This window comes from Azolla caroliniana, unplaced genomic scaffold (genome assembly GCF_043228905.1).
Source record: "Azolla caroliniana isolate FFs.n. ecotype wild unplaced genomic scaffold, voAzoCaro1.0.p SCAF_2, whole genome shotgun sequence".
NCBI lineage: Eukaryota > Viridiplantae > Streptophyta > Polypodiopsida > Salviniales > Salviniaceae > Azolla > Azolla caroliniana.
In genome coordinates this window covers 28162142-28175805 of record NW_028230437.1, presented here as the reverse complement: position 1 = coordinate 28175805, position 13664 = coordinate 28162142, and the positions used below count along the sequence as shown (strand labels likewise).

General features: G+C 36.8%; 2 protein-coding genes across 2 annotated transcripts; both read right to left on the bottom strand.

Annotated features, from left to right (window-relative positions):
• Positions 1-2157: 2157 nt before the first annotated feature.
• On the bottom strand, positions 2158-2894 carry LOC147868041 (uncharacterized). Its single transcript, XM_087315972.1, has one exon. The coding sequence runs from the start codon at positions 2830-2832 to the stop codon at positions 2389-2391; it is 444 nt and encodes a 147-aa protein (XP_087172098.1). The 5' UTR covers positions 2833-2894; the 3' UTR covers positions 2158-2388.
• Positions 2895-7073: 4179 nt separating this feature from the next.
• Positions 7074-7728, bottom strand: LOC147868040 (uncharacterized). Its single transcript, XM_087315971.1, has one exon. The coding sequence runs from the start codon at positions 7678-7680 to the stop codon at positions 7228-7230; it is 453 nt and encodes a 150-aa protein (XP_087172097.1). The 5' UTR covers positions 7681-7728; the 3' UTR covers positions 7074-7227.
• Positions 7729-13664: the final 5936 nt, after the last annotated feature.

Here is a 13664-nt window from a genome sequence, read left to right as displayed (position 1 = left end):
GAAGATGGTTTTTGTGAAAGGGAGCAAGTTGTCGATAATCTATATTTGTAGTCTTTATGTTGTGTGTATTAGATGTTTTATCAAAGTTTTCAAATGTTGGCATTATCGAACTTGAGTTGCCCTCCAATGAGTATGTGAATCAAATTGACCCCTCATGTGTAATCAATATTGTATGATGTGATCATGTTGAGATTGATCTCAACATCACCAACATGATTATTGAAGAAAAACTAAATATAACGTTCATGGTTATTTGGGTCTTTCAAATTCTCTTTCCATCTAGGCAGAAAACAAGCCATATTCTCTTTTATGGACATGTTTTGTTATTGAATTTTAGACCTAAATGTGAAACCTTTTCCTCAGACTCTAGGTAAAATTTTCCTTTGAGCCTTCATACTTTGATTAATTTTTAAAACAATTATTGTAAGCAATACTTGCAGCCTTTACTTAGGTTGACAATGAGCTTCCTTCTTATGTTGGAGAGATATGTGGTAACAATGTTGCATTAGAGAAAGCAAACAACTTGCCATGACCCGAGCTTGATTTTGACCATAGATTTGTGGTCATTGAAACTTATTTTGGACAAAAATAAAACTTACTTGACTTTTATAAGTAGATTATTTTAGTTTTGAGGTAAATTATTTTTCTTTTGAAAAGGATGGATATATGACTTGGCTAAGTACCCCCCCCCCCCAAATGCATTGCTTTATTTGGGATTCCCAACATTTAAAACAATGTTTAAGCATTGGCTAAGGAAGACACGACTAATGTGAGATTGAATTTTTGTAGCTCTATTTCAAAATAAAACCAAGAGGCAGCTGTAAAATTTTATAACCAATGGACGGAGTTTTGTTTAGGAAAAAAAAACAAGAGGGACTCATAGGATCATGTCAAATAGTATGCCAACAATAATAGTTGCATTGGGTTTGGACACATTTACACTATTTAATACCAAGTAAATTGTCATTTCACATATTTGTGCATGTGTGTTGAGGTTGAAATTTAATTTAAAGTTCATTGATTGTTTCTTTTTTTCCCGAAAAATATTCTACCCATTAGTTAGGAAGAAATACAGGAGGTATCATATGTACAAGGGACACGCCTCCTATAGAGCTTCGTGGCTTCTAATAACTCTAAAGTAGAGGAATCCTTCTACAGTCCAAGGATGGTGGAGTCCAAGGACGGTGGGAGATGTCGCACGGGGGGAGTCCTTGGTGGGAAGAGCCATTTCGGCGAGAGATAACATCATTGTATATTGTTGCCTTGCAATCGCAACATTGACATTCCACCCCATTTCAAAGTGAATGTTTCCCACGCCCTAGATGTTGCGGAAAGATGCCCAAAGGCTACAAAGAACTTGTACATGAAAACACAACCAACATGGCGAATAGCAAAAGCTCTCATGCAGCTACATTAGAAACTGCATCTACACATCTAAAATCGGGATCCCTCCACAATGGGGCGCAATTCCAAGAAATCGGTATGACAAGGCGTAATCGTGATTCGTGGATGGTGTGATGACAAGATAGATGCGACAAAGATATTTATTTGTAAAAAGAAACACCACTTACAATATTTGTTTGCCAAAATTTATTTGGCAAGACTCAAACTTAGCTCTTCTTTTGGAAGTAAGACTTGTGAGATAAAACCACTTCAATCCTTCTCTTTCTCTATTGATTTAACTGTCTTTCTCTTTACAAGCGAAGAAAACTGATTATAAGAAGCACCTTAAGTACACATACATGACACTAGAGAAAAATATCATGATCATGTCAATAACATAAAAAATGATGGTCCTAAAGTTGATAGTGCCTCGCTATTCTCAATCATGATATTTGATGATTTATTTAGTCAATATATGAATTGTATTATTTACGAGTTATATATAATTGATTGATGCAAATTTTTAACATAGACAAATAGCTAGAGGAATATGAGATAGATTATGGGATATTTGTGATCAATACAATGGGGAAAATATCAACACCACATCATGACATTTGGGATCAAAATATGACATGCATTCATCAAGCACAAGGTAATTAAAAAACATATGCAATATAGATTCAAAAAGGGATTGTGAACATCATGCTAATGACAAAATGACATAACATCGACAATGGGAATGCAAGTGACAATGGTGATGGTGGTAAAACATTGAATACATGATCAAGATCATGTTGGAATGTGTACTTGTTAGATTCATAACAATGGGTTGAACTATGAATATGGATGAAAGTGGTGGTAGTGAGCCATATGATGATTACTTAATCATAATACAATTCAATGGCAATAAGTTAGGGAGAGGGCTCAGAAGATGCCCACAATATTATGACATCCAAAAAAGCAAAATGTCTAAATCTATCAAATTACAACCTAGGGGTTTTCTCATTCAAAGAGGTGGAAGGGCATGCTACGAGACAATCCCAAAAAGCTTTTGAACACGACTTTCTTCTCACTAGGGTCTGAATTATCTACATAGATCTCATTTAGTGGAACCCAAACACCGAGCTCCTTAGCTTTCACACCACGAATATTGGACATGCGACCTTTAGTGATTGTGCATGTGATGATCTGATCATATGAGCAATGTCGGTCAGGTTTGACAAAGTGATGCTTTTGCTTGCTACGACAAGCATTCCATGAGAAGCCAGTTTCTTCAACCAATCCGCTTTCAAGGATGTCCTTGAGGGGTAAAAGTCCCTCAGGGAGATCCATCTCTTTAAAATACCTAGATGTTCTCGCATTACATTCAGTGTCGCCGATGAATATTAATGCCTTCTTTCTCAATTCTGGGAAGAACACAGGAATTTCCTCTACCACAACTGCCATACTCTCACTAATATTCTATTTAGATTCTCTCTCTACATTCTCTATGTGTGTCTCTCCTCTTCTTGCCCTCTTCACCCTTTTATAGATCCTACAATATGCCCCCCTCCCCGTTTTCCTCTCTATGGCACCTTCTTGAATTCAAGCCTTCTTAACTACCTAACTTCTTATTCTACCATCACCTAACTACTCTCTTTTCTCCTTTTATTTAATTTTTACTAACTTTTATCATTATTTCCGTATGCCAAATGATTAGATACGATTGACTCATCATTATGCCACATGGCAAGCCTTTTTCGTCTCTGGGAAACATCGTAAATCCTCAACTTGAATATTACCACAAAAAACAAACCAACCGACACACACACATGTATATAGATATAGATATATTTAAAAAAATGAAGGCCACATCCACCCATCTAATAACTTCTAATTTAGATTTAGTTTAATTAAGATCTAGTTCATGCATTCGAACGTCATGAAATCTAGCACGAGCTTGTTGCCACCTCTGGCACTTGATCTTTCCACCAACGAGAACCCACCACATCATGGATTTTATTTTTCCCACAACTTAGTTGTTACCTATGCTAAGTCGTTTTGAGATCCATTGGATCAATTTGAATGGTTGTCTAAATTAGAAAGGCTTTGAGTTATCTTTCTGGCATTTTTTATTTATTGATATGTGGTTTTTCTATTAACACTACCATGATGCCCCATGTTATACATCTTCATCCTTTGGATTATTATTACAATGCTAGTGATATAAGAAATTTATGTATGAAAATCCTTTATATAGTGTATTTTGATATGCTTTCAATGGAATATAGCCAAGCAAGTGCTTGCTATACATATTTATTTGACTAATATCTTTTTCAAATGGTCGATGTTCAAGAAAAAAATCTATAGAGTTTGGCAAAACCAAAAATCGACCCTACATTAGGGCTCAATTTCATACAATGGCTTGATTGCAAATACTAATGTTCTATTGGGTCTTCCCAATGCTTGTGTTTGGACCTCTTGCAACCCCATTTGTTTGGCATAGAACTTTAGATTCATATTCCCTCACTAGATTATAAGGGTTTTCTTTGTTGACATAATGGGCAACCTTTTCATGCACCCCAAACTCCTCATTATTTAATTAATAACTAAATTTCTCCATATAGTTGCTCCTAAGTGGTGGAATGGTGCCCATTGTTGCTAGTATAACATATAAATGCAACATTAGAATACTAATAAATAATTTAGTATAATTGTTTTAACACAATGGGTAAAAGCAAGCATTGACAGAATTTATACACTTGCTCATTCACTTACCCATGATATTTATGGACTTATAGAGTTTATTTAAAGACATTTCCAAAAACAAACTTAGAAAGGTATGAAAAGCATTGGCAGTAAGGTGTGGTCCAGACTCCATACTAAAAGCCTTTCTAATAAATGAGAGAAAACATGAAAACCAACCCCATGCGCATGGAATATAGGAACGACGAGTGTGTTGAAGTTGTATGTGAATTTACTTTTCTAGAACTTTAAATACTTTAGCCAAGCACATAAAAACACCAATAGCATATCATGCTAGTTGGATCTCCCCTAATTTGTCTACATGGGTTGAAAACAAGTTTTGCATCACCCAATGTCCTAAATGGCCCCCATTCATTTTAGCAATAATTAACCCTAAAACGTTTTAAATTTTCAACACCATACTCACATATATTTTGCATGGTAATGCATCCAAAACATTCAACATTTAATTCATATTCATTGATGCAAGACATGTTAATAAATACTAATTAGTTGCAAATCAAGATAGCAACATGCAACATGTTAGAGAATTGATTACAAAAAATGGAAAATGTATAGGTTATGATCACATACCTTCAAACATGTGTGTTAACATTGGAACCAAAATTTAATACAACTTAAAAGCTTTGTGTCATCATCACGATTCACAGGCAAGAGCTTGAACAATGTAGACAATGATTAATATGTCTAGAAAGACTTTGCTAACCTAAGGAACAAAAAACCGAAAACCACCCTTACTAAACCTCTGGCCACATAATGGAAATTACATGTGTTTCAATCTCATATTGCCATTTTCCATATGAAGAAAAACTAAAAACTATTGCTACCATAAAAAACAAGAGCTCCAATAGCGTTAGCAATGATTAATGTTGCAAGGAAAAATCTTCATTGATTCTCATGATAATAGATCAAGTTGATGACATTGAGATGTTTTCAGATCAATGTCAATGGATTTGGTGGTGAGCTATAAGATGATAAGTTGGTCCAATGTAGTAATGACAAATGAAAACGAGGCAAGTTCAAGGGATCGTGGCATAACCCCGACAAAAGAGACATTGACATAATATTAAGGATGAAATTACGGCCTATATGTGAGATGTTTATAATATAATAATACTAATACATCGGGTAAAACTATGCAGTGGCATTATTCAAAAAGTTGAAAGCCAACAATGTGAGTGATACTCAAGAAGTTTTTGAACACAAGTTTCTTCTCCTTGGGTTCATCACAATTTACCAAGTCCCACAAGCTTTCACATCATGAATCTTGGGCATACAACCTTTCAAAATATTACAAAAATAAACATCATTGTTCAAGATGTTTGACGAAGTGGTGGCATAGTATGTTATGTGTTATGGACCAAGACAATCTATTTATTTCCATCTACTCTTAATGATGTCCTTGACAATAAGAAAACTGTATTGAAGGCCCATATCTCAGAAAATCTCTTCATTTTTCATGTTGTACTCCTAGCATGTCATTGATATAATCTTGACCATTATGGTCATATTCTCTGTCAAGAAACCTCTCTCAAGAATAATTTTTCTTGCTTTCTTTCTCTCTTCTATTCTCAATTGTACTTTAGCAAGGTCAAAAAAAGAAAACAACAATTCACAATGACTTTCAAACTTTAAAGTATCGTGATCGATGGAAGCAATGGACGATTGCTATGGTGGACCTAGCCTCTAGGTAAAAGATAGGTGCATAAGAAACAAAAATAACAATTCACAATGACTTTCAAACTTGAAGTATCGTGATAGGTGCAAGCAATGAAGGACGGTTGCTATGATGAACCTTGGTAAAAGATAGCTACAAAACATTGTGATATAGAACAATGCTTTATGGAACCTAGAACTCTAGTAAGTCATATCTCCATATGTTGCATTGCCGCACTAAGCTATGTGCATATAAATAAATCAGGGTTCTTAAATGCACCACTTACACTTGCTAGACCCTTTTTTCCTTCACATTAGGGTCATGTGTAAATGCTAATTAGTTATGCTTCTACGATATCCAATTTTGAGCCTAAACGTTTCCTAGAGTTAAAGTGAGGCCAATGTTGATTACATCCAATAACACAAGGAATATTAGGCAAAAACAACTTTCACAATCCATACGTTTAATTGAGCAACCTTGACTTTCTCAATGTTTGAGATTTCAATTTGGACTTGTGGACTAAAGAGGGATGTCTAAAGGATCATTAAGATGCAACTTCTCTATGAAGCATGCCTTAACATAGATGCAGAGAGACAACAACCTTGAATATAAGATGAATTTAATGAAGAGTCCAACATTTTGTAGCACGTGCTAGCTTTAAAGGGATCCTCCTATCTTCATGAAACGCAATGTATTAGTCGTGTCTTTGTTCTCTGAAGTATTTCACCTTGTTCTAATCCCCCATCCTCGCTTTCATTAGTACTATTATGGATGTTAATAATGGAGGCAATTCTAGCCTATTAGACCCTCTAATATAATTTTGGATGTCAATGTCTCGCGAAGAATGTAGGAGTGTTTGTTGGATTTGCAAGGTTTGAAAGCCAAGTACTTTTCGTTTAAATTGCGCCCATTTTTGTGACTCCAATTGTATGACAGAGACAAATTGAAATGATATATCTTCCTCATTTAATGTCATGATGTGAAAGCCTAAATTAATGTGTTAATGCTTCTAGATGCATTGAAGGGGGTGTAGCCAAATTAGATGAACTTCAACAACATCCAACATATTGTCGATTGCTGTATACTATTTGGTAGTTTCTTTAAATAAAGGAAAAGAGCATCCACAAGCAATTTACTATAATTGTGAAAAGAAAATTATACTAAGATTGCTAAAGAAAACCACTCAGGTGCTAGAAATTCAAGGAACACACAATGCATTATACATATCGAAAACCTTCCTATATTTTGACTCATGGTGACTTAGTATATGCTTGAAACATTAATATAGGGAAATGATTGTTATTGAGGAATGATAATGACAGAATCATGTCATTGTAAATGCAAATTATGCAATGACGTGTACATGTGGGTGAGGATTGCTGGATATGAAAATATATTCTTAATATAGGTCGTAGGATGAGAAGGAATAATTAGGTCATTCATTCGAAGAGGTGGAAGGCCATGGTGCGAGAGAGGCCCAAGATACTTTTGAAGACAAGCTTCTTCTCATTAGGATCAGATTCATCCACATAAATCTCGTTAACTGGAACCCAAATGCCTAACTCCTTAGCTTTTACACCATGGATGTTGGACATTCGACCTTTAGAGATGGTTGAAGTGACAACCTCATCATAGGAGCAGTGTCGATCGGCTTTGACAAAATGGTGTTGTTGCTCAGAACGTGCAATGATCCACGAGAAACCAGTTTCTTCAACAAACCCTCCCTCTACGATGTCACAAAGTGGTAGCATTTTCTCTGGGAGGCCCATGTTTCGGAAAAGCTCGACCGTCTTGAGGTTGAATTCTTCTTGGCCGTTGAATATTGCCGCCTTATCTCTCAAGTCCGGGAAGAATGTTGGTGGTGCCACCCCCTCAACCACAGATGTTGCCATGTTTAATCTCTCTTTGATATTTGTGCACTATTGTCTCTAATTCAGAACGACTTGTCATTTTATATGGTCCATGAGTTTTAATATGGCTTGTCTACTTTAGCCATTGTTGTTGCTTCACTACTTTAAGTACTATCCACTTTTCATACATATATGCATATAAATTTATGAGCTTTAATGCTCATCTTTAATTTTAAGGCTACTAGACAATTTGGATGTAGGTAAAAATGTTAATAGGTAAAGTATGTCTATCCTTGTCGTGAACTATTGAAGGGATATATGTTATCCTAGTTAATAAGTGTTCAAACATTATTTTGGCACCAATATGTACCACTCTCTTTTTTTAACACACACTTACTGTTCTCGCAAAGGCATAAAAAAAATTGTAGATCGTAGATGGGAAATGCTTTTTGGTAAGCATATGCATTGTGTTCTACCAATCTTGGCACACATAGGTGTCCGTCTTCTTTTAACACAATCCCATTATTCACCCTTTTGAAGAAGAAAGGAATTTATTTTTTGTTACCCAAGTAGGATCTCAAATACCCACTATTTTCTATTCAGCGATCTTATTTCCTTTTACTTTTATAGACAAACAAAAATAATAAATACATATCTACATTGGTTTTTTCTCTTATAAAATTGTAGTGTAGGTGTGTGCATTTACTGGCGTTTCATTTTTTCAACCTCTTTAACTAAGGAGATACCTTTTCTTTATCCCATCAAAATTGTACCTAGTACCTATCGCCACACTAGATCTTTCAAAATATGCACCTCCTTTAAGTTTATGAAATCCAAAAAATTGTAAAGCAATTTAGTTAAGGAAAACCATTTGTTGCACAATAACAAACGCACAAAGATTTTAGAAGTATAGAGAATGGTGACATTCGGAAACATCGATTTCCGATACTTGTATGGACAATTTCATATAGTAGAATGTCAATATGGATACAAATGTATATTAACATTATACTTGTAGTATAGATGTGCACACTTATTAGCCTTGCCTTTTGGCTTGTAGAAAGTTGATTTTGTTACAATTATTGTGTCAAATATACTGAATTAAGGGAGAAAAAAATGGTTGTTACAAGGCATAAGCCAAACTTACAATGGAAATCCTACCCATAAAGACAAGCTCATATGATTGTGAGAACAAGTAAAAGAAAACTAAGTGATCAAAGGTGTGGGAAGTTGCGTTCAAAGAATGCAGGACTACATTAATTGTGTTCAATAAATGTAGTTGGGGCACAAGTAAGTTATCGTAGTTGTGTTACCCGGATAACTTTGTTGTAAAATAGTACGGCGGGGTTAAAAAAAAAGAGGGCGTGGGGTTTATTACGAGAATCGTGGGGAGAAGGACAATGTGAGTTTTGTTGGTTTTGGAGTTGCTCCTCCATGTTGTATATATTGATCCCACTAAAGTTAGTCTCTATGGATCTTCGTGTTGAACTTTGATGTATTTTGTTTGCTAACTAATGTGAAGTAGGTTTTGTTTGAAAAAAAAACTAAAATTTGTGTTAAATAGTCCTAAGAGTGGTGTTTGTTACATAGGTCAAGCAGTAAGTATGGGCTCACATCATGATATATAAATGCATTGCCCATTCTACAACGAAGTTTTATTGGCATATATTATATGAGTAGACTTTGTGGACACATCTTACTCGTAGATTCTTGCAAGTGTGATCTTTTAATCAATATTTTACATGAGCATTGATGCAACGAGATCTCTCTCTCTCTCTCTCTCTCTCTCTCTCTCTCTCTCTCTCTCTCTCTCTCTCTCTCTCTCTCTCTCTCTCTCTCTTATTGCAATTAGCTTACCCTAGCACTACGTCTTGGGTTCGAAACCCAAATTTCTCACTTCTCTATTACTTCAACTACATCTCTTAATTCATGACTTCCTGGTCTTGGGTAAGTTACCACTATGGAGAGTAGGGTGGAACCCATGACCTCTTGGTCTCCGTTGGGCAACCTTACCAACTGAGCTACATCGGTAAGTTGCCACCCTGGAATGTAGGGGTGGAACCCATGACAACCTGGTCTCCCTTGGGCAACCTTACCAATCGAATTACATCCATCTGGGCTCTCTCTCTTTCTCTCTCTCCCTCTCTCTCATAATGTAAAGATATCTTTCTTATTATTTCCTACTACATAGACCTACATTCTCTTGCTTTCATATAGTATTATAAGTGCATGAGGGTTTTACAACCTCATTGTTGATTCTATATTGTTTGAAAACCCATTGTTGAAGCACTAGCTTGTTCTATGTTTTTGAGGTTGACCAACACTTTTGTAGAGAAGCCACAAATTGTTTGCATGTTGTGACATTCAAGGGATATTGAAGTCAAAGGAATCATCACCATCATTATGAATATACTAATCGGTACCTCACTAAACAAGAAGCTAGACCACACCAAATTTGCTTTACGGAAGTATCAAAAAAGGTTTGGAGAATATGTCAAATCAAACCGACAACATCGCCCCCACAAACTACAAGCACATGACAAGTTGTGTTGGTGTATTAGATTCTAGTGATTTGCATGTAGATTCACATGTGGTTGTGTGTAAGATACAAAGATAATGAAAGACCCATGAAACAACTTACAAACGATGTTTGACAACAACATGATTGCTTGCAAGATCCAACTATTGCGAGGGTTCAACGGCATGGAACAAAGGAGTATGGTTATCAATAAGTAGACTTTTAAGGTTAAGTGCCCATGAGAATGTCTTAGGTCCATCGACATGGTGCAAATACTTGCAGAAGATGTTTGCCACCAACATGACCACTTGCGCGCAACTATTGTAAGAGTTCAACAACATGAAACAAATATATGCGTCTATCAAAGACTACACAATTAAGATTAAGAACCTATGCAACTATCTTGCATCCATTGACATGAAGGATAATGAGGATGAGATGTTGCAAACATGTCTTGGAAAATAATTACAATGGTTAAACAACTTAGAACTACCACCATCACAATAGAAACACCAACATGTTGTTCTTACCTCCAATTCATTTTATCATTCAAAGACATCCCACTATGAGATTAGCTACTAAGAGACAAATTCTACTCCCACTTGAATGGTGGTCATAGATGATGAAGTTCCAAAGGTGATCATAGCAAAGGAAGACAATTTGCAAGTAAGTAAGATTGGTGGTTGAAACAACGATGAGCAAGATATAGAAAACCTCTACGAATGCAAGAAACTCTAGAAGAAGAAGGAGTTTTCTATAATAGAGAGCAACCATGATTTTTGGTTTTGTAGCAAGATATATCTCATCGAGGTAGATTCTCCTAAGAAGAAACATGATTCGACCAGTGGCCAATTACTTACTAGCTATACCACAACCTAAAACCATGATGATTATGGAGGCGATTTTATGATTTCATAAAGCACGTTCCATATCAACTAGCTCTAGCAAGTCTAAAGACATGGGGTTCATTGACTCTACTGCCTCAAACCACATGACGCATCACAAGAAGTGTTTTTGTGACTTATGAATGTCCTGGGCACACAAATGTTGCAACTAGTTTTTTATACTTGGTATTGTACATATTGACATTATGGTGCTACTTTGGAGTACAGTTATTGTAGGATCTTGTTGTAGTTAAGGGCCAAGTGGCAAGAATACATAATACTAACATAATGTATAAGAGGATCTGAAAATTATCAAACCATTCTAGTTAAAATTGTCACGGTCCAAAGCCAAAAAAAAATCTCAATCGGTTTAATTAATTTTACTAGATCAAAAAGATTCTATAGAGAAGATTGAACTGAACCTCATAATTTCATCTGGCACCACATTAACAACTATGATGTATGTGCCAATTAAGATGACAAAAAAACCATTTCCATGAACCATTAGAAACGATAATTGTTGCAACAACATATTTTGACGATGTTGGGTATCACTCAAAGTATCGTTGCCATCCTCCAATGGCATAGAGAGATTAGGAAAGCCTATCGGTAATATTAACTTTGTTAACCTTCAAGTTTTAGAAGATAAAAGATGGAAACAATTCCTTGTTAAGGTAGGCCAACATACATAGCCAAAAATGATGATGAAAATAAAGATGAAACGTCAAATGTGGGGGATTTATGTAGGATTCCAAGCACATTTTCGTAAATGAGAAAGGATATATTATCATTATATTTTGCGCGTTGAACGCCAATGGTATCTCTCCTTACATATAACAAAGATGGTGACCACACACATATGACAAGGTATGACGAGCTTTAATGCACACTTTCCCATCACTTGTGCATTCACACACTTGGTGGAGCATGTTAAGTCACCATGTCCCTTCCTATTCATCTAAGTCATATCATCAACGAGCTTGGACTATCTTTGCTTACTTTCCTGGTCCCCCTTGATCCGGGTAGAACTTGTTCCCTCCAAGCTCAGTGGTAAATGTATATGTTATTTACTTTTTTGTTTAGATATTATGAGATCAACATCTTCATTCTCAATGTGGTTCATGTGTGCATGGAACATCAAAATTTGGGCTGGTTATAAGCATTAAGGTTATCGTAACAAATCTTAATCTAGAGCTAACTCAAATATTATTTTCTTTTGTGTCTACTTTTGTCCCTCTTTCTCTCCTCTAACACACATAAACAACAGCAAACACATACATCTTAAACTATTCCCCTACATAAAACTATTTTCTCTAGTTCTTTATATGTTAAATATTGTGGTGTGCATGTGATCCTTTGTGCCACCCTTTTAGCACACCCTTTTTTGGATGCATTTACCTAAGCCGGCCCACCCTTTTAGCACACCCTTTTTAACTAAGCCAACCCAAATGGGTACCTTTGTATCAACTATAAATTGAGCAAGAAGTAAGAAGCTAAGTAGGCTAGTTTTGATATCTTATGTGCATTTCACATATTATGTTTCCCCCCTAAGAGAAACAAGACACCAAGGAGCAGGAACACGAACAGGAACATGAGCAGTGGCTTGTTGAAGGAGGGGGAGCATTTGTTGGAGATAGAGCTCCCAAGTGGCATCATCCATGTTGGCAGGTTTCGAATAGACATCAATGGACGATTCTGGTGGGAGGCAAGGGTTACGCCAATAGAGTGCTCGAAAAGGGTTGATCCATGTTGACGCCTATACAAATATATTGTAGGAATGGGTGACGAAAGGCAAGATTTATCCCAGGTTTTGTGGCATGGATCGATGAAAGCGGCAATCTCCTTCTTGACGATCTTGTTGAGGTGTTCGGTGAGGTCATTTGTCTGAGGATGGTATGGGGATGTAAACATCTGTTGGACACCGAGTTGAGCTACAACAGTGTTGAGGACATCCCCACGGAACTACTGGCCTTGATAGTTGGACAGGGCTAGTGACGAAAAACAAGCTAGCAATCGGTGGATAAAGATCAATCGCTCCTGTGGACTTAGGGCCACCTGGACTTGGCTGAGGTGGGGGACAAGAGAGTTATAGACGAATAGAGATCAATCGCTCCTGTAGACTGAGGGCCACTTGGACTGGGCTAAGGTGGGGGACATGAGAGCTATAGGCGAATAGAGATCAATCGCTCCTAAGGACTGAGGGCCACCTGGACTTGGCTGAGATGGGGGACAAGAGAGCTATAGACGAATAGAGATCAATTGCTCTTGTAGACTGAGGGCCACTTGGATTGGGCTAAGGTGGGGGACATGAGAGCTATAGGCGAATAGAGATCAATCGCTCCTAAGGATTGAGGGCCACCTGGACTTGGTTGAGGTGGGGGACATGAGGGCTATAGGCAAATGGAGATCAATCGCTCTTGTGGACTGAGGGCCACCTGGACTTGGCTGAGGTGGGGGACAGGAGGGCTATCATGTCAAAGGGGGATCGAGGAAACTCGTGGGACAAGAAGTTAGTGGGCAACCTAAAGTGAGGGGGAAGATGTGGATGCTTGGACGTGGGGGACTGGTACCTTGCATCTCCACCAATATGTGAAATGCACATAAGATATTAAAACCAGCCTACT